At 42.6% G+C, this 22,559-nt stretch overlaps 2 protein-coding genes across 3 annotated transcripts in view; one reads left to right on the forward strand and one right to left on the reverse strand.

Annotated features, from left to right (window-relative positions):
- Nucleotides 1–6,658, reverse strand: part of EPB41L4A (erythrocyte membrane protein band 4.1 like 4A) — an 85,982-nt gene extending 79,324 nt beyond the window's left edge. For both annotated transcript variants that reach the window (XR_015061927.1, XM_085896234.1), the window contains exon 1: nucleotides 6,519–6,658. The gene's annotated coding sequence lies outside the window, so the exon portion shown is untranslated. The remainder of the gene's footprint in view (nucleotides 1–6,518) is intronic.
- Nucleotides 6,659–7,086: 428 nt separating this feature from the next.
- RPS15 (ribosomal protein S15) lies at nucleotides 7,087–21,665 on the forward strand. The gene is made up of 4 exons (XM_085896236.1): nucleotides 7,087–7,153; nucleotides 12,131–12,219; nucleotides 18,267–18,501; nucleotides 21,497–21,665. The coding sequence occupies exons 1-4, from the start codon at nucleotides 7,151–7,153 to the stop codon at nucleotides 21,608–21,610; spliced, it is 441 nt and encodes a 146-aa protein (XP_085752362.1). The 5' UTR covers nucleotides 7,087–7,150; the 3' UTR covers nucleotides 21,611–21,665.
- The last annotated feature ends 894 nt before the right edge of the window (nucleotides 21,666–22,559 follow it).

Raw genomic sequence — 22,559 nt, forward strand, 5'->3', positions numbered from 1 at the left:
CGGCTTGGGATCCAAGAGGTCCTGAGTTCAAGCCCCGTTGAGCCACTGAATTAATACACCAGGGGGTTGACTCAGCCTGTCATCCTTCCGAGGTCGGCAAAATGAGTACCAGTATACTGGGCCGGTGTATACCCCGGTTAAAAAATAGGTGTACCATATCCCTGTGTAGTAAGAGGCGACCAGGGTTGCGTCAGGAAGGGCATCCGGCGTAAAAAAACATATGCCAAATCACTATGCGGATCATACGGATGATCCGCTGTGGCGACCCCGAACGGGAGTAGCTGAAAGAAGAAGAAGAAGGAGTTATATATATATATATATATATATATATATATATATATATATATATATATATATATATATATATACATATATATATATATATATACATATATATATACATATATATATACATATATATACATATAGTGTTACGGTTGTGGAAATTCGCAAACCACCATTCAGGTCCCGTAGGTGAGATATCTCTGGAAGTACATGTGTAGTTAGCCCAAACCCGTTGTATAGAGGGAATTTATGTGATCCATCCGGGCTGCGACGCTTTGAGTTAGCCATTTTTTCTGTTCTATCTTTTATTTCAAACAAACAGCATCTCAACAACCACGCCATCCCCACCACAGCGCCAACCACACTACAACCACGCCACCTCCACCATCTACGCTACCACATCTTCGCCACTCGCCATTGAGTAGGCCCTGTGCGGTTACGATCTCCGGGAACAAACAAAAGCCATCAACTATGCTCGGGGGTTTCCCACCTGTTTCTCCCGTCAAAATCCTCCGCGCTTGGTGTGGAGGAGGGGCGATGCAGGGGTCAAAGGTCATGTAAAGTGGGGGCCTCTTTTTGGGGGAATAATTCCCTGGCTCTGAGCCAAGACTGACGGCCCCGGCCCCCGCACGGCGCGGGGTGGAGGGGGAGCAAGTGGACACGCCCCCCTTCGAGAGGCTTCTCCAAGAAGCTCGAAGGGAGGCGGGGCTGAAAACGGGGCGGAGCGAAGGGCGGAGCCCCGCGCTACAAAAGGCGGACAGGACGGACCTCGAGGAGTGGTTGGTCGAGGGTTGGTCTTCATGTTGGTCTTCTGGTTCATGGTCGTCTTCTGGTTCGAGTCACAAGCTTGTTGTTCCTGCCTTGCCTCTTTGATCCGTGCGCGAGCGCGGAAAACAGCGCCGAACAAACGCCGTCCGTTTCCCCAAAACCCCGTCCGTACCGTCGAGCGGACCACACGAGCGACACGCGGCACGAGCTCGCGGACCACGCCGAGGGGCTCGGAGTTGCGGTCGCAAAAGGAGGACTCGACGCGATCAGGGAAGTCGCACTTCCATTTTCTTTTGGGGTTTGGTGTAAATGTCTGTGGGTGGCGCCGTCCATCAAGTAGTATTGTTTTAAGTGTTGCCGTGTGCTCGCGTATTCGGTCGTAGCTCTGCATTGTTGTTGTTGTTGTTTTAAATTGCTTTATGTGCATTTTTGATTCTATTGGCTGTATATGTGTGCTCTGTGTCTGTGATAATAAAGTGCATTATGTTGAATTGTTCCCCGTTTCACTGCGTTCTTTCCTTTGTTTGAATCTCCATCTTGCTTCACGTAAAGGGTTTATAGTGGGCTTAATACGCCCGATAATTAATCGGAACCGTCGAGGCCGACGACAACACCGCTCAGTTATCCCGATAGCACGGAACGGCCCGCTTAAGCGGCTCGTGTCCGGAGTCGACCTGCGGCGAGGTGCGATCGCCCGGTCTACCATCCGCGTGGCTACTTAGGTAGGTCGAGTTTGGCGAACAACCCTATCCCACGCGGGTGGCCGATTGGCACGATCGTGGTGAGGCCGAAAGGCCCACCCGTGACTAGCTCCCGGCGTTAGTCCGAGAGGGTCACGACAGAATTGTCCGTCCGGTGGGCGACGTGCCGCGATTCGAGTCACGTGGCCGATCGCACGCCGGTGGGCGCGAATTCGTGACAATATATATATATATATATATATATATATATATATATATATATATATGTATGTATGTATATAGTTGCGGATTTGGAAAGACCCCGGGGAGTTGCATTTCTTTGGTGTTGCATTCAACGCGTAAAATAACCCTGGAATTTAGATATTTCCAGAGCGATTCTGTTTAGTAAGGTTACCCATCCCCACATATCAGGGACAGGGATATATGTTGTGATTGTAGTTAGAACCTTCCCCATTGTTCTCTTCTTCCTTCCAAAACATTCATTCTCCAATTCCACATCCAAACCTCATTCCCAATCCTTCATTTTCCGACACCCGTACTCGAACCTCCATTCTCGTGCTTCATTTCCAAACCACTTCGCCTCGACCATATTTCGACGTAATTTATACATTAAGGTGGAGCGTCGAGAGCATGGTTGCCCATCTGGGATCACTAAATTAAGAGTAAAGTAACGGGATTTGGGCGCGGGACGCTGCCAGATTTGGTCTCCTTAGATGGCGTCCGTGGTTGCTCAGCAACCTGTTGGGTCACGGAGTTATCCGTGGCTTGTCGGTTTCAGGGTCAAAGGTCAGGAAGCGGGTCCAAGAGAGGCCACTTGTGACCCGGCCAGCATACCTGTAACATATCAAATGAAATTATCTTCAGTTCTCCAACCTTGAATGAGCAAATAATTACTTGACGTTTCGATCAGCAACACGAAAACCATGCCTCCACTGACCTTTCTGAAAAGTACAGAAATAACTGTATATTCCCTATATTATACAATACTAGCCGAAACCCCATCACAGACGGATTCTGTTCATTCAACCACCCTCACCAGCTCACACACACTCGAGGGACATGGACTGGACAGGGTGTGCTTTCCCCCGCCTACTCATCCCCCGCTCCTGCCCCATTCCCCCCCCCGCCCCTGCCCCATTCAATTTGCTTACCCCCGCCCAAAAATATAATTACCCCAGCCCGGCCTCTTCACTCCCCCCCCCGTCTTTTGATTCCCCGCCCAACTTGCCCCCGGCCCCCCACCCCCCTGTCCACCCCACACTCAATTCCGCCTCATTCAACCCAGCCCCCGCCCCATTTCCTCCTGTCTCCCGCTTTTAATTTGCTTACCTCCGCCCAAAAATTTGCTTACCTTGCCCCCCGCCTCTTCACTCCTCGCCCCCATCTCAACGAAAAGTGTTTATTCTGCTTCAGCGTTGAAAGTTGACTATTGCTACTATGCACGATGCACTCTTACAGGTACGTAGTTTCTTTCAGTCCAGCTCACAGTACCGAGAAAAACGTGACGCGACGTGACGCCAGGAGAAGCACAAAATTGGTCCTTCAGTATTAATATATAGATATAATATATGTATATATAAATAGACTCCTCCCATGCTCTTCTAGCTGAAGAAGCTGCATAAAGCAGCCATGAAAGGCGACTCAAGGTAACCATTTGCTGTGTCAAACCCTTCCCAGAGTTCCTCCACAGATATAAAGACATTCACAAATAGTACATCAATGATAATCCCAATGTGACACAGCCTCTCAGCTGCCGGACTGGTTTCATCGCTTATTGGCGAATCATCGACAGTGCAGACATAAATGCAAACCAACGAGGCTCCCATCCATGTATCATGTGTAAATGTCAAAAACAGTTAACATGTAAATGAAAAACGAAAATCCACCCACATATCACCTGTGAATGGAGGGACTAACCAATTATCTCTCACATAATCAATTAAACCCAGGTTTATATAAATAAATCGAAGCATGTTGAAAGAGGATTATATAAATAAATCAACTCCTCCCATGCTTTTCTAGCGGAAGAAGCTGCATTAAGCAACCATGAAAGGCTACCCAAGGTAAGCCCTTTGCCATTTCAAACTCTTCCCAGAGTTCCTCCACAGCTGTAAAGACATTCACATGTAGATCGGCGCAATTCTGTGTACCCCCAATGCGGCTCTCTGACCCACCAAAGCTGCCGCCCCCGGCTCGGTTCTCGCTTCAATTACAGTCATTGTATTCGGTGTAGTCCTAGACCCCACGAAACTCGATCCCATGCGGGTGGAACTTGGCAAAAAGGGAGTGGTCAAAGCTCAGGTTTTTGTTCTCAGCATGTTGAGGTCGGAAAAACCCAACAAGATGCAAGGCAAGGTCATGTCCCAAACACGTCGATCAGCGCGGCCCTCTGTTTCACCAAAGCTGCCGTCCTCGGCTTGCTTCTCACTCCCATCAAAGTCGTAATCTTCGGCACGGTCCTCGATCCCACAAAACTGGGTCTCTCTCTCACTCCACAGGTGGAGCTTTGCAATAGGAAGTTCACCAAAGCTCGGGCCTACTCTTCCGGCCGCACGGGGCTAACAAGTCGCGCCACACTGCAGGACCAGGCCGAGTCACAAAGGCAAGTTTAACGGGGTAGTACTATGCACCTTGTGTGCATCTCGTCCCATCAAAGCTGCCATTTTCAGCTTGGTCTTCAGTGCCTTCAAAACTGATGTACAATATTTGACGTGGCCCTCAGTCCTTTTCATCCAAATGAGAAGGAGGTGGCAAAACACGCTGCCATCTTGGTGTGTGCGTGTGTGTGTGTGTGTGTGTGTGTGTGTGTGTGTGTGTGTGTGTGTGTGTGTGTGTGTGTGTGTGTGTGTGTAACTGTTTAATATTCATCTGGTTAAATTCACACATGGAAACAAACAATCAACATGTACTTTCATTGTAAATGGACGGAAGGATGGACAGGCATAACCATTATTCAATGAAAGATGTCGGGATGGTTCTACATGACAATTTTTTTTATGACCATCCCGACATCCTTTTACAATTTAAAAAAAGTAAAAAAAAAAAAAATCACCTGTGGTTTGAGTAACACTCAATGACTCAAACTGTTGTTCATACAAATGATAAAAATGCATATTCACCATGACACTTCCCTCTTGGGTGGTGGTGCTTTGTGAAGATCTCGCTATACAGTTATACACCACAAATACAACCTGTTAATGATGGAAGCAAACTCATCGGTTTTCAATTTGGTCCATAAGGTGTCCCACCTGCTTTGTGTTTGTGGTCCAACAGAAGTCCCTACATCTACAAGCTCTTCCAGCCAACTTCCAGAATGATGAAATACAACTACAACAGCACTACACGGCGTCGTTCCTATTATGGTATACTCCAACTATACAGTACTTAAAGTGCTCCACATTGTCCTCCACGCCACCCACGGATTTTAAACATTCGCTGTTGGTTCGCGTGTGCCAGCAGTAACCACTATTTTCGTTGTGTCTGTGTGCCTGTCTGTTGGGTGGTCGCTAGACTACCGTTATTCTCAGTTTTTCCGTCTGTCTGTATGTATGTAATGGACAACTCTGGAGGCCAGAGGAGTCAACCGATTTTGATGAAACTTGACTGGTAGGTTCATACCAGGATCTAGTTGTATGCTTTTGAGCATCGTTGCTATGGACGCCATTGCCGAGCAACGGGGCTTTGAAATTTTTGAAAAAAATACGAAAAATATTTATTTTATTTTTTTTCGAAAATCAAAAACCGGCTTCCGTGCTTTTTTTCTTTTGAAAAATCCTAAAAAAATATATTTTTTCGAAAATCAAAAATCGGCTTCCACGCTTTTATGCGCACTATAATCAACCTCTTTGTCAAAAATTTCAGCCCGATCCCTCAAAAAGTATATGACTAGTATGCAATTATGTAGCAACCACCCATGTCGCCTACCGGCTTGTTCTCAGGATTTCCGTCTGTCTGTATGTATGTAATGGACGGATCTGGAGGCCAGAGGAGTCAACCGATTTTGATGAAACTTGACTGGTAGGTTCATACCAGGACGTAGTTGTGTGCTTTTGAGCACCGTTGCTATGGACGCCACTGTTGCCCAGCAATGGGACTTTGGATTTTTTTTTTTAAATCCGAAAAATATTTATAAATTTTTTTTTTCGAAAATCAAAAATCGGCTTCCATGCTTTTTTTTTTTTTTTGAAAAATCCTAAAAAATATATTTTTTCGAAAATCAAAAATCTGCTTCCGCGCTTTTATGCGCACTATAATCAACCTCTTTGTCAAAAATTTTCAGCCCGATCCGTCAAAAACTGTATGACTAGTATGCAATTATGTAGCGACCACCCATGTCGCCTACCGGTTTGTCTGTCCGTTTGTGACTCTCTCCAAAACATAGCTCCGTGACGTTTGATGCGATCTTGATGAAACTTGGACACAAGCTAGATATCATGGTCTAGTTGTGTCTTTTTGTATGAGGGGCGTCCCACGCCCCTTGTGGGCGGAGTCACGCCCACTTGAACTGTTTATTTATTTTTTTCTTGCAATTTCATTTCCTAGAAGCTGTGTGTAATGTCCATAAGTACAGCATATAAAAAATCCGATTTGATTTGGTCGATTTTGACGGAAGAGATCGGTTTTTACGGTAGGGCTTCCTCGATAATGCCCGCGAACCATCGTCGCCTCCCGGTTAGTTGTAATTACATTTTTTTTCAATCTGAAGGACGTGCTGATTATTATATTACACAGGATTTTTGTGGACAAAGCGTCCGAGAGACTTACCGGAGAGCTCAATAAAAGGGTCTCCGAAGGCGGTGCACGTGCGAACGGAACGCACCGATCACATCGACTTCGGGCATCGCGGATCAAGCGCACCCGAAGTAAAACCGCCTTCCACCTCCCCCCCCCCTCCACGAGGGGGCGGATCAACGTGACGTCACGTGACGTGACGCTTGTGCGACGTCATCACGCCACATCCGCCCAGCAATGACGTCAGACCGCAATCTTTTTGAAGATGATGCAACTGCTCTGCATTCACTTCAATTCATTATTTAACGTTAAGCCAGTAAAAAAATATGTTGTATCAAGTTTATTAATGTGCTTGTTTTACAAGTGAAGAATAAATACATATTAAGACAAAAAAATGCTAATCTTAATGAATGCAAAAGCAGATATTCATTAATCGGTGTGTGGATGATACTTTTTTTTGGAGCTGGTCTCACACTTCTTTGTGCTGCTTTGTTTGTATGCTTCAAAAATTGTTACATGAAGCGGGTATAAGATGTTCGCTCGAAACTTGATTCTGGACTTCGACTGTCAATTAAAAAAAAAAAAAGCAATAAAACAACAATGCAACACTCGCGATATTTCACGATACTGAGCTTCCTCTTCCTCTTTCCCTTCGCGGCGGAAACATGGTGGGTCCTTTTAGTTGTTCGTTCTTCATCGAAATCCACTCGTATTTGAAGCACAAATTGCTCATCGAATGAAATTTTTTCTTTCGATGCTTTCATTACGGTGCCGTGAACCGTGCAGAAATGTTATTTTTTCCATGGGATTGCAGTAAAGTTTAGTTTGAGGTTTTTCCAACCAAACGATGTCGTGTTGACGTTTTTTATTTTATAGTCTTCGTTGGTCACTGACTAATTTCAAAGAAAACGTCACGTGATGTAATTTCTGTTTAAGAGTCCCATTTTGGCACTTAGGGGTGCTGCATCTCAGAGCACTCCCCTCATATTGTTGGTCAGCGCACTTTCAGTCTATATCTAGTGATGTTGGACCTGGTGACTCGTGTAATGTGCTGCACAGGCTCTCCAAACGATTTGGACATTTTTACTATCTTCGTGAAGCTGGAAGTAACTGTGGAAACGTGGGGCAGGTCTATCCACACCAAGTACGCTGTTCAGATAATTACAAATACTAGTGCGTGGCTGTACGTGCAAAAAAAACCAAGATGAATTGTGACTTCGTAGCACTGTGTCCTGTCATTGGTTTGGTAAATAAATGGCCATAACTTGGGAACCACTTGTCCGATTAATATGAAACCTTGAAAAAGCACATCCACAGAGCCCCAGCAATATACCTGGCAAGTTTCAATTAGATCGGACCAGTGGTTGTCGAGAAATAGCGGTGACAGACGCACAGAGATTGCTGGAATTATAGATAGACTTGTATGTGCCCGTACGTGCAAATCAAAAAAAAAAAACCTTTCAAACAACCACACAGGCCGTTCATTCGCTCTCCTAAATGACGACTGGATTGGGCCATTGTGTTTCTCTATAAATTCGCATAAAAAATCGAGAAATTATTACAATACAGTGCCATCACTATCCGGAAGTGGTGCGTGCCCGTACGCAATGTTCACATGCATTCCACAAATTATCGCTTGTATTGAAGTAACAACTGCTGTGATACTTCCACACACAGAGTTAATGAAAATCAAGTTTACCTCCCTGTCTTTGCTAGCCATGACATTCGCTGCCATTGACCATTGCCACTCCTACGCCACGATAACTAAGGCGCCCTTTCCCCATCGGCCACGCCGACGCAGCAACATGTCTTGTCATTGGTTTGGTAAATAAATGGCCGCAGCAACGTGTCTTGTCATTGGCTTGGTAAATAAATGGCCATAACTTGGGAAGCACTTGTCCAATTAATATCAAACCTTGAAAAGGCACATACTCAGGTCCCCAGCAATATACCTGGCAAGTTTCAATTAGATCGGACCAGTGGTTGTCGAGAAACAGTGGACACACGCACACCCAGCTGGAATTATAGATAGATGATAGATGGTCGGAGTTGATCGGGACGTGTCATCAGAAAATGAGTTTTGAAATTGCAATGAGTTTATTTATTTATTTTATCTACAAGCTAAACTACAAGCAATGAGTGAGGTGAGACCCTCCCCCCTCCCCTGCTGGATTTCCTTTGGATTTCCAAAGGGTAGTTTTATGGCTTATGTAACAATCCTTAAGGAAATCCTTTGCTAAGGAATCGGTGTACCTTAAGGGGAATCTTTTAAGGATGTGGGAATTGTATTCAAATGGGCCATGGGCTTTGAGAAAAAGGAAAAGAGTTGTTGGAGAGGAGAGGGATTAGAATGCTTCGGTGGATTCTCAGAGTATCACGAAGAGAGTTGTTGCGGAATGAGGGGACGCGCAAAAGAGTTGGTTGTAAGTATCACAGAAAGGATTGGAGGGACTACTGAGTTGCGTTGGTTTGGACGCAAGATGTCGTGTATGCAGCCTATGGCTGCTGGTTGCATTATTGCTGGAAGCGCAGCTGTACCACTGATGCAGTGCCCCCTGTTTCCAGTAAGCTGGTACTCATTTTGCTGACCTCGGAAGGATGACTGGCTGAATTAACCCACCTGGTGTTATTTAACTACACGGCAGGGGCTCAAACTTAAGACTCTAAGATCTGAAGCCAGCCACCGTTAAGCTAATATCAGGCCTTGAACACGTGATGAGGCAAAAGGATGAAGAACCAATCAAGAAAGCATGGAATGAGCCAATTAGAGGGAAAATATCAATAGGGTGATAGAGAATAAGGTGGAGGAAGGACATGGAAAGAGGTTTGAAGAGTATGGGATTGAGAGTGGAGGATGGCAGGAGGTGGAGGAGGTGGATCCGAGTGGCCGACCCCAAACTGTTTTGATTTAGGTACGAAGAAGATGACCGAAGATCGCTGCGGTGCACTTGTTCAACATCCTTGTTTTATATTGCTGGAAACACGATGTTGTCAGGAATACTGCTTCTTATAAACCAATATCAGTACAGGATACTGTAAGCAATTTGTCCATGTGGTTCAGGGTTATGTCGGCATTGCTGACCATACTCTGTGTAGTATCCATCAGGATATCATCAGGACCATCCATCAGGACCATACTCTGTGCAGAGCGTTGGTGCTGCCGAAGCAGTCTCCTTGGCACAGGACTCAAACTCAGGAACCCTAACCACAAAGCCAACACCAAGCTTTTGAAGTTCCTTGAAAAGGATTCATGTCTCATGGCAATTGCTGATTCGCCATCGGTGGTGGTGTGTCATGGAACATCACTGTGTGGTCCATTTTTGGTGTCGCTTGAAGGTTCAGAAATGTTTTTCTCAACAGAAAAATGAAGACTTTCTCCACACGGGCTGTCTAAGTGAACTGAAATAACTTATCACGCAGATATATAACAATAGCTTCTGCAATGGCCGATGACTATAAAGCAGTAACTTCAGTGCGCTCTGAATGAGCTCAGAAGTTATCAACTGGTTTTCAATTACACCTGACGATGAACGGTGTGTGGGCTGATCTCTAATGAGTTTCTTGGACCCGAACCATTGATGAAATGCCTGATCCATCTCTCTTGTTGATGGATATGACGATACCAACATAATAGGTTACGAAGTGCAATGACGGTGAAATAGGTGACGATGGAGCTTTATACACAGTTTTGTCTTTTTACGTCATCTCTCCCGAGATGACCTAATAAAGCCGGACTAAATGTCCGTCCGTCCGTACGTCCGTTAATAACGAGAGTTATTTAATTTTTTAAGTGATTCTTCACCAATGATATCGTACTGTATAGCATGATATTTCAAAAATGCATTGGGCCCGATATGTTCTCGTGGATCAGGCATGACGTGGCGGAGGTATACGCTCAACTGAGTGTCCTAGTTATTAATAAATTCATTGATTAATACTTGATTCGAGTCAATTTATGAAGAACTTATTGATTTTCTTTCTCATGTGGGCAATATCTCAGGCACCTCTTGAGTTGGGAAGCTGAAATTTGGACACAATAGTAACAAGCGATTTAGGTATAAAGGGTATTTTTGATTTATTGATTAATGTATTAAATGATTATTAATTTTTTTCATTAATTAATTACAGATTTGGATGAAACAGTCATGGTTTAGGTATGCTATTAGCCAATTGATTAAGAAATTAATTAAATTGCGATTATTATTTCTTTCTTTTGATTACACAATCAATTATTGAGCACCACTCGCTCCCAATTTTATCTCCATGTGCTGCATGGCGGCATCGCCGGACCCCAAAGGCACCCCGGGGATGTTGCACGCTGGAGGATTTGTTGTATTTATTTGGCATGGGGCGGTCTACTTTGTAGCTCGATTTGTTTTTGTTTTTATTTTTGTGAGCCATTGATGCAGCTGTTGGTTGCCTATACATCACCCAAACAAAGGTACGTGTCAGAAGAAAGTGCTGTTTGCTTGGAACAAGATTGCTCGTAAGTAAGGTGGGCACTCTGCTAGCATTGATAATATAGCAATCATTAAATCAATTGTGCTAATTAATACATTTGCTTCATGATTACAACACACCACTAAAAGCCAATAATTAACCTCTGCCATCGAAGATGGACGGAGGTTACTGTTTTCACCCCTTACTGTTTGTTTGTGAACAGTATTACGGAAAAAACTCCTCGACGGATTTCGACGAAACTTGGTGGGGGGATTAGGTATGGTCCAAGGATCATGCCATTAGATTTTGGACTTTTCCAAAATCCAAAGATTTTGGACTTGGTCTAAAATCCAATATGGCCGCTATGGCAGCCATTTTGAAAAAATATTTGAATTTTTTTTTTGGCATTTCTACATGTTTTAAGTGATTTCCAACCCCCCCCCAAAAAAAAATTGTTGGAGAAAAAAAATTTTTTGCAACTATTTTTTCAACAAAATTTCGATTTCTTTTTTTTGCATTTCTACATGTTATAAGTGATTTCCAACAAAAAACATGCCAAAATTATAATTGCGGCTGATTTTGGAACTTCAGGTGGATATACCCACGTAAAATCAATTTCTGTCTCAAGGAATCTAGTTATGACCAATGAATTGAGTATGTAAAAGTAAAAGGGAAAGTTGCAAACTATAACTCTGTGAGCACTGTTGACGTCAAATTGAATGAATAGGATATCAGGTTCACTTGAGTGACCTCGCAGTATTGGTGGCAGAGGTTTTGCACTCTACCAAGTGCTCCCCCTCTAGTTTCACTTGCATCAATTCAAATATCCATGAGTGTGATTGATTAGAAATGCAGCCAAATATCATACGTTCATTTTTTCAAACATGGTTCAGATTTCTGATTGACTTGAATCAAATCTGCACTTGTGTGGCATAGATTCAAGTGGAAATCCAGCCTTTATGGTGTCGCTAACTACTCGAGTTAGGGATAGGTAACACTCGACTTGAGTACAAACTAACTCGACATGTACACTTGTCAGTGCAATGGCAACCCATTTTTGGGATGTTAGTTGGGGAGTATCATTTATACCTACTGATATCGACATTGTTGGTTGGAGAAGGTATACCTTGTGATTCTAGTGGAGTGGTAATTTATATTTCCTTCAGTTATTGTCCAATTGACCACCATTCCATTCTCTTGGACAGGCGGACTATACTGAGCAGAAGAAGAAACGCACGTTCCGCAAGTTCACCTACAGGGGTGTCGACCTGGACCAGCTGTTGGACATGAGCAGGTATCAGTTTCAAGTATTTTTGTAATTGTTGCATCCCAAAAGGAAAACGAGGGATGATTATTTCATTTTCATTTGTCTCATTCATGATGCAAAAACGAAAGCAACTGAAACCAGCTCTGAGAAGGTGTGTTTACAGGTGTTAAGTGTTGTCGTCGTATGTGAAAAGGTTACCTTGATGGACTCAGCTTGTTTCATGTGAGCAGAGTAGCATGCTTGTTTTTCACGATGTTCCCACTTTCCACTTCCCCCACAAAAAAATCCCGCAATCCCTCAAATACTAGGGTAGCTCATGGTGGTTTTGTATGCACTTGTATGTCCAGAGCTAAACTCTTCAAAAATCATCTAATTGAAGGTCATTGAACAATTTTTTGTTGGTAACACATTTGCCACTGGCGAAATAGGTGAAATGGCCACGCCCCTTTTTAAGCAAAGTACGACCACCCGCCATTACTGTATCTCCAGAACCGTTGGACCTAGAAGGTTGTGTGACCACTCAAAATGTTCGGAATGGCCACATTATGAGGGGTCAGTAATACATTTCCATGTCCAAAAGTCAATGGTTTTTTTAGATATTTGCCAAAAACTGATTTCAGCATGGTACGCACTACAGTTCTGACCCTTTATTATATTACCTGTTGTAATTTTGCACATTGTCCATATTTTAGAGTTTAATTATGTGGATTTCTACACTTTTTGGTTTTACTGCAGCCACGAAACACCACACATTTTATGTTCATTCCTCTGCAAGTGTACGTCTTGGTACTCATACATGATGTTGGACATTTGCATGGAGGGGGCAGGTCATCGGGCCTGCATGGTACTGGCAGTATCACAGGTATAATTCCAACATCTGTTGCTTTATAACCATACTGGCGTGGATCTGGTTTGGTGACTGCAGGATTTGGAGCTTGTATCCACATCTTACACTGCAGATATGCTCACCTTATGTGTTCTCGTAGTGTTGAAGAACAGCACACAAGCTGGTTGAAGTCGAGCTCTTTCTTGGAGTTGTGGTACTGCTCCCAACGATACTCATCGAATGTGGAACAGTCGGTCTTTAATCCAGACACAAGGAATTTTTCAGCATTACTTATCATCTGTGGTGACAGTTCCTCTACACCAAACCCTTCCAGTAGGGAGAGATCCATGGATGCTTTCATGCCAGACAGTTTTGGACCCACCTTGCTGGTACTGTCACACCCGCTAAGTGCATGAATGGCTGGGAGACACGACACCAAATTGTTGTCCAGTTGATCAACTAACAGGTGGACTGGTACCGTTTTCTTGTTTTTCCGGTTATCAAGCTTTACAAACAGCTTTTGTAGTTGCCAGGTTTTCTTGAAGTGGAAGATGAGGTTGACAAAGACATCTGTGTCAGGTGAGTCAACCAAGACTGATTGAACCCCGTGTTTCACAACACCATCATTAATATGGAACATGATTCTGTCATCGGCTTCTTGGTTTGTTTGAGAGCTCTGCGATATGTGTTTCAGTGCCAGCTAGCAGTTTCCTACATTCACCTCCATATACTCCTCCAAAGGTAATTTCCTTTTCTGACACAACATTCTGCAGCATCCACTTAAAGACATACTCCTGCAACCTTACTTTGTTCAACTGAGCTCCAGAACATATCAAGATCGACAGGGAGTTTCTGATTGTCAGACCTAATGGTGATAGTGATTTCCTCAGAAGAACTTCTCTGTGCACGTTCCATTTGCTTGATTGACGATTTTTGATACACATCAAAAATAATGTCTATTTTTGTGGACTCAGAACCTTTAGCAAGAATGCTGTTGGAAAGAATCTTGGCCAATTGCCCAGATGTGTCAAGGCCCATCTTTTTCATTGGTAGTTTTCGCACAAGTGCCATGAAGTCCATTATTGTCATCTGAGCATCACATTTGGCATTCCTTTTCTCCTCTGGAAGTTGATTGACGAGTTCTCTCGATAAGGAGGCTTTATCAGGCTTCTTCAATCTGATGCCATCTTTACATTCAGTGGTGAGGAACTGGGATGTGTTGGTCAATTCATACTTCAGGAGCTCTTGCATGCTGTACCCTCTTTCTCTGGCATAATCATTGTACCTTATCGATTCTACAGCATCTTTTTTTGCCATCGATTTCTTCGCTGTGGACGGTGTAGAAGCATGCTTCACGAAAACAGTCTTGCGGTTAGTAGGTATTGTGTAATGTAGGTGTTTCTCCTTATTCCGAAATCTGGTCTCAACAAACTCTTGATAACTCTTCTCACCAGTTCCCAGGCATTCAAGTAATCCGTCAACAACCTCCTGGGGAATATGAGCTCCAGTAGAGATGATGTGAAGTCTGATCCCAGTGCTGAATGGATTGTTGATGCTGAATAATAGGGTCCATCTACCTGTGTTCCAAAGGTACCAAAGATTTAATTTTTACAAGCATGGCATTGTATACACACATATAAGTACACACTTTTTCATCCATAGACATTGTGAGGTAAGGGAAGTATTGTTCATCAGGTGGCGAAATAGGGTTCTGATGCTATTACATCTGAAATTTACCTGTTAACGTTTTTCCTGAAGCAGTGTTGCATATAACGCATGAAGTCCCATCAAACACCCCTTCGGCTGCTGACCTTGAAACCACTAAAGTGTCCTGTAAAAATTTTTTTTGCGTAATTAATTGTAGATGACGCAGTTATTATTCAAAAACTTTGTTCAGATGATTTTAATGTGCATAATTCAACTATAATGAAATCGTACCATGTTATAGTAACAGCAAGCAGGGATCCAAGGTAGAATTACTTGCCATCAGAGAACTCTTTAATACTTGAACACCTAGTGCCTCCTACAACAAAGAAATAATATGGTTAATTGTAATCTTTTTAATGCAGATTATTGCCCACCTAGAATCTTCAGCAGTCAAGTAATTGAACTCTTCAGGAATCAAGTAATTGAACAAAATAAGGAACAATTATGAATAATTGAAGTCCGTACCATGTTGAAATCAGTTTTTGGCAAATATCTTAAAAACCATTGACTTTTGGACATGGAAATGTATTAATGACCCCCCATAATGTGGCCATTCCGAACATTTTGAGTGGTCACACAACCTTCTAGGTCCAACGGTTCTGGAGATACAGTAATGGCGGGTGGTAGTACTTCGCTTAAAAAGGGGCGTGGCCATTTCACCTATTTCGCCATCAGTGGCAAATGTGTTACCAACCAAAAATTGTTCAATGACCTTCAATTAGATGATTTTTGAAGAGTTTAGCTCCGGACATACAAGTGCATACAAAACCACCATGAGCTACGAGAGTAAAATGGACATAATAGCTTTGTATCATGAATGAACATGAATTATTGCATGAATCATGAATTATTTAAGTGTGCAGAATTGGAGTGAAGGCCTACTCTTGAAGTGGTAGTTATAAACAGCTGTTCCAGAATATCCTGTTATTAGTCCCCTACCAGTTTCACCAGAGGGAACTCTCGGTTTGTTGTCTGTCTGTCCGCCCGCCCGTCCGTCCCACCTGTGGTTTTCCAGACATTTTTTCCTATATCCTTCAACACATTCAACCGAAACTTGGTGCACGGCTTTATTATGATAAGTTACAGAAACAATGGCGTTTCCTCAATTCCTCACAGAGTTATACCCTTTTTAAACTTGAAAAATAGCACATATTATACATGGGTCCGTGTTCAGCTGCTCTGACGTCAACCCACTGCTTTACACCCATTGGCTGGACAGCTGGCCTCACTCCACCCCAATAAAATCACGTGCTGCCATTGCATGAAGCATAATAGATCGGCAGGCCTCAGACCTTAGGCCTGAGTGTTAGTCCATGGCCCAGTGTGATTGTTATGATCCCAGGTATATAACCACGATGTATATTATATGTGCACCTAAGCCGTACGCATGTTTTTACTTGCTGTATGTACATCGAGTTATTACCCTCGCCGGAGGAGGGGGTATTGCATCTGGGTCCATTTGTTTGTTTGTCTGCACAGAACTTTCATGTTTTTTTCTGCAACCGCTTGTCGGATTGAGACAAATTTTCACCATGGGAGCGACTGCTTATGTAGAATGTTTCATTGATAATTATGGCATCAGTCGGTCACATGGTGTGGCAGCCATGTTGGAAAACGGAAAAACTTTGGACCTCTATCTCTGAAACCACACCAAGGAAAAAATTTAAACTTTGTACACTGCAAGTACTCCGAATGGGGAGTGTGATGATTTTTTTTATTTTTAAATGACGTCACAGGTGCCTTTGTTATGACGTCATTAAAAATGTAGAACGCCACATCTGATCAGTATGAACATTTTTGAGCGTCATCTTGGGATAAAATGGTCCACAGAAAAAAAAAATAGAATGACATCATCGGTCACATGATCCAGCAGCCATTTAATATATATATATATATATATATATATATATATATATATATATATATATATATATATATATATAATTTTTTTTTTAAACCTTCAAAAATCATCTTCTCTGAAGTGGCTGAACAGATTGAGGTGCAACTTTACATGTATGACTGCCTGTCCATGAGGAACAAAAGGTTCACACTTATGATGTCATTGGTCACATGGTTTGGCAGGCATATTCGACTGACCCTAAAACCTATAAAACATCTTCTCCGGAATGGCTGGACAGATGGAGGGGAAATTTCACACAAATGTTCCCCAACCCATGGGTGTACAATTTTGTTCAGGAATAATTGATATGCCACATGGTTTGGCAGCCATATTGGATTGAAGAAAATACTAAATAATGTTTTCTCTGGAAACGCTTAATCAATCGATGTGAAGCTTCACAATTATGATCTCGTGGTGATGGGAAATAGATGTTTTAAATTTCAACTTAATTGGACACATGGTCTGGCAGGCAGAATTATTTAATTTTCGTGATGTGGGCTCTTTTTTTTTTGCTTTAAATTTATTTATTATTTATTTATATTTTATTATGATGTTTTTTGAATAAGGCTCATTTGGCTGTGCCTGGATGGGTTTGGGGGTAGAGGAGTAGCAGTGGAAATGTGAATCCTATCCAGATTACTTCTGATGGCTTCATCTTTTGTTTTTGCTTGTTTGGGTTCCTTGTGATTACTCCAATGCAGGAGTGTACTTACTTGGTCTTCCATTTGATTTGAATTGAATTTATTTTAATCCAATTCTGAATTTAATTGAATAATAATAGTAATAAAAAACATCATGGGTCAGGGTCAGGGTTAGGTGTCCAATCAAAGCGAGACGTATTGGTACCCGGTCATCACTGCCATCAGTTATAAAGTGGCAGTTCTAATTATGACCCTTATTAATTACATAACACACCATTACACAAACACCACACAATACACTGCACAAAACACCACACAAAACAAGTCCTGGGGAGGGTTTGCAATCCCTCATTGCTCTCTTTTTTTATTTTTAATATGAACGAGGCAAAGCCGAGAAACAAACATTAGAAAGGTTCTTCTTAATTTTGTGCTGGTATCGGCTCGGGTGTGTGTTCAAGCAAACAATTTTTTTTTTAATCTCTGGTTTATTATCCTCATTGTCTTTATTGGTTTATTGTCTACAAAATGCATCAGTAAATGAAAATTGCTTTTCCTTTTTATTTTGCCAAATAGACCCAAACATGGTGGTTTTTTTTTTTCTTCTTCTTCATTGGGATCGGTGGCCTGGTGTTGGCTTAGTGGTTATGGTGGCAGCTTGTGATCCGAGGGTCCTAAGTTCAAGCCCCATTGGCCGCTGAATTAAAATACACCAGGAGGTTGACTCAGCCTGTCATCCTTCCGAGGTCGGCAAAATGAGCACCAGTGTACTGGTAAGGGGGACACTGCATCAGCAGCATAGCCACGTCCCAACCAATGATGCAACCAGCAGCCACAGGCTGCACTCGATAGAGAGAGATTGGGATAGGTATGGGACTTGTATTGCAAAGCAATTCTCACTCTTGTTTATTTAATCTCAAGATCATTGATCAGCAAACATTTGTTTCATTTTTTGCCACATTGCTTATGTGCCACCTGCTGTGATCTTCTTAAAACCCACTAGTGAACAGCTGATGCAGTTGTTGCCGGCACGGCAAAGACGGCGCATGAACCGTGGCCTGAGACGCAAGCAGACAACGCTGCTGAAGCGTCTGCGCAAGGCCAAGAAAGAGGCGCCACCCTTGGAGAAACCGGAAGTGGTGAAGACTCACCTGCGTAATATGATCGTTCTGCCTGAAATGGTGGGCAGTATGGTGGGCGTATACAATGGAAAGACGTTCAACCAGGTGGAGATCAAGGTCTGCTTTGATTTCTTGCCCTTTCTCTTTTTTGTTGCTTTGAAATGTGTTAATATGAGCAATGATGCTGAATTTTTTTTAGAATTAAAATTAAAAAAAAGTAAGGTCTTCTCAGGATAAAATTAGAAACTTTCTTGTTTTTTTGTTTTTTGGGGTTTTCTTTGCAATGGGGGTGGGGGGGGCATGTTATTTGAATCACACAAGCCATTTACGTATTATATGACAGTATGGGTTAATCAAGGAAATAACTAAAAACAAAATTTAGAAGGAAGGAAGGCAGGAGAAGGAAGAAAAAAGGTGTGGAGAGAGAATGAGAAGCAGGTGTGTGTGCGTGTGTGCGTGTGTGCGCGCGCACGCACTACTGTGCAAAAGTCTGAGGCAGATGCTGCTGACGACTTTTACACAGTAGTCTGTATATACATTTTCCATACATATAATAGACTGATTGAGAGAAACTGAGACGATTATGAAAGGTAGTTGGTAATTCTGTGAAGTTAATTGTTGTAAAAGTCATAATCTACATTTGCCTGTTGTATTTTATAACAAACACTGACCATGATTGTGCCAGGGGCTGGCAGGATGACATTGAGGTATGCTCAGTCAGTGTGTCGTCAATGTGTGTTCCATCCGTCGGATGGACCTTAAGTCGGACATGTCTGCCAGCACTGTTCGTGTGCTGGATGTGTAAGATCCCACGGAGTCTTTTGCTGAGAGTATGCGATTCATCGCCAGTACCCCAAATCCAAAATTACTTCCCAAATTGACTCCAGTCAAATGTCTGGTACGGCTAACTGGTTCGTGAAAGATGTGAGCCTAAAAATGTTCCCTGGCTGAACCTGCCAGAAGGTATGACTCTTTGAGGTTGATGTCGAAGTAATAATGATAATTAAATATTCTTCTTATTATTATTAACGACGACGATTGAACCATGAGGTTAAAATCATCTGCAGCACAAATAGTGAGGATTGGTGGTTAGTGAATGGTTGAGGTTCAGCGCTACCACCTCAAGGTGATTTGTGTGATTGGTTTTTGTTCTTGCTAAATCGTCACATGTGAGTAAATTGTGGTGATGGATGTAAAAATTGCACATATTTTTGAAGTTTGTGAGACCACAAGTCTCTAAATTTGTTTATTGGATGAAACCATTTGCAATTTGAACAGGAAAAAGGGTACATGAGTGTGTATTGATGGAAGTGATCTCCGATGCAGCACTTCCAATGGATATTTTTATCGGAGTAACAGTCACGGTAATGGACATACAAACATTCGCTGTGCTGCATACTCGCTTAACGTCAGCTCTTTCTCACAATCAATTTCACTCGCGTCCCTTGCATTTCCTTCAATAAATGTATCCGTTTGGTTTATGATCATGATGCCGGGAGCCACTCTCCATGATGTGATGGGAATATCGAATGCTAAATGAGATGCGTTGCTAAACACCGATTAGGCTGAAATACAAACAGTGTCATCCTTCGATGATATCTTTGCTTTCCGTGCAGTCTTCCGTTGATGTTTAAGGTTTTGTGGAATGATTGTAATCAAATTTGAACACATCGTGGAAACATAAACATTTCATGTCCTCTTGGAGGTTCTCAGTTTTCCCCTTGAGGTTGTTTGCTATTTTTTTCCCCCAGGAGGTTAAAGTTCGAGTCTCTGATGAGTTGAATCTTGGGGAGTATTGCCTCTCTCGTACAGATGTGCCACACTTCTTGCGATTCGGAAATTCCCTTTCCTTTCCTTTATTGATTTATTTTCTTTAAATTTGTCATTTTTTTCAAAGGATTTTTTTTTTAATGCAAGTATTGAATCTCGATACTATTTCCAACATTTTGTTTTCAGCTGTTTGACAATTTCTGTTTTTAAAGTTTGTTGTTGCTTTTCTCCCTTAAAAAAAAATCTCCACTGGCTACTGTGTATACATATTTAACTGGATTTGTATGTTTCTTCTTTGTTAATAATTTGAGGCCCATCGTAGTCGAGAAGCGTTTCAAGGCCGTAACCAATTCTGGACGGGTCACCGCTTTCATTCAGGAAACTCAACTGAGGGTGGCAGAAATTTGTCATTCGTTCAGGGTACCGGCAATTACTGGCTTGCACACAGTGAGGTCTTTAACATCTACCAATAACCAGTGTTGGCAAGACGCGGCACCCGGTTTAATATCCATGGACGGTGCACACATTGATGAAACACCAAGATGAGAGTTTATACCTGGGTCGGAATTTGAAACCAGGATAGACAGCTTTTTGGTGAGTGTGCATACCTCTGGGGTCTCGGCTAGGTTATGCTGCCAGCCCTTAAAAGTAAATTAATAAACACATTTAATTCACAATCTCATGAGATTCCATAATCTCACAATTCTTCAGTAATAATAGCAGTTAAGTAAGTAAAATAAAACAAAACAAAATGTGAAAAGTTGTTGGTAATGGAAAAAATAATAGACACTTGGAACTCCTTCCGCTGCATCCCACTCAAATGAACACCTTGCCTCACTTGCATTTCCATAAAACGTTTGTGACCTTTATAATGAAATGGGCTTCATGGTCCCTGGTCGAGAAAATCGTTGGAGAGACAGAATACCAAAAAAAAAGAAATGGAATAAGCATATTATTTTATCGGATTATTCAACTCGTATTTTCATTATTGTTGTTATTATTGTGATATATTTGACAGCAGATCAAACGTCATGTCAGGTGCTCATTAGGCATCCCCTCTGATTTCCCTAATGTATTTTGTCAGACCGATAGACCTGCAGTAAAATAGTCCTAATATTTTTGCCATGAATGCTGTTTGTACAATCCCTTCCAATGACTCTTCGACAGTGTCGGTAATGAAATCGTGAGGCTAATAAATAAAACGTATTGCGTTGTTTTCACTGTTGCCCAATGTCACCCAAGCCGGAAGCATTGGACCTTTTCTTTTCGCTGGCGTATTGATATCTACACCTGAAATGCTCGACCTACCTGTGATGTGCTGGTTTTTTTTCTTTGCCAACAGCCTGAAATGATCGGCCACTACCTGGGGGAGTTTTCTATCACTTACAAGCCCGTGAAGCATGGCAGGCCTGGCATTGGCGCCACGCACTCCTCACGCTTCATCCCACTCAAATGAGAATATCCTTGCCTCACTTGCATTTTAATAAAACGTTTGTGGGCTGAATGCCAAATCTGATGTGTGCTCATTTATTTATTTATTTATTTATTTATTTTTATACGTAAAGGTCGAAGGCTCGAAATGGAGCTGCCACTCACACACACATGGACATACTGACGAGACAAACGCACAACACAGCCACTGAGCTTGGGGGAAGTGCCGTCACTTCCCAGGATACTTTGGGTACTAGCGAGGTCACAACAATGGAAACACTTTTCTCACCGCACTCAGCAGGGCATTTCCTCCTCTCCATGGATGCCAAAGGATGGGGATTGTCCCTGCTCTATCCTTTTAAATGCTGTGATCGTCAAGGAAGCAGCACGCAGCACATATCATTTTGAAGTCTTTGGTATGACTTGGCCAGGGTTTGAAGCGACGACCTCCCAGATTCAAAGTGGACGCTCGAATCATTACACCACTGAGTTGTCGTTTTGAGGTTATTTTTCCAAAATAAGCTCATGGAGTGGGTCCCAGTGTCCATACGTATGTACATCCATTAACATTTGATTAAACATCTCACAAACTACCTCACCAATTATGGACCAAATTTGGTATGATACATCAGGACAGCAAGGTCTCATGGGGTTGTGCTCCCCATCTGGATGTGCCTATTATAGAGGGGGTGAAAGAGGGGCTTTGCCCCAAATATTGGTATTTTATTCAAAAATCTTCTCAGTAACCGCCAGACACATCCTGACCAAACTCATCATGAGGCATCAGGACTATGCTCTAACCTTAAGCTATGGCTCCTCATGGTCGTATCTCCTCCAGAAAAGGGGCCTGGGCCCCCTCCCCGAACCCCTCATTTTCATTAAAACATCTTGTTCTCCACAACTACCTGAGCGATAAAGACCAAATTTGGTTCAATGCATCAGGACAGTAAGGTCTCATGGGGTTGTGCTCCCCA

Source organism: Eptatretus burgeri, chromosome 9, assembly GCF_056783735.1.
Source record: "Eptatretus burgeri isolate ZD-2024b chromosome 9, Ebu_testis_v1, whole genome shotgun sequence".
In the NCBI taxonomy this organism is placed as follows: Eukaryota; Metazoa; Chordata; class Myxini; order Myxiniformes; family Myxinidae; genus Eptatretus; species Eptatretus burgeri.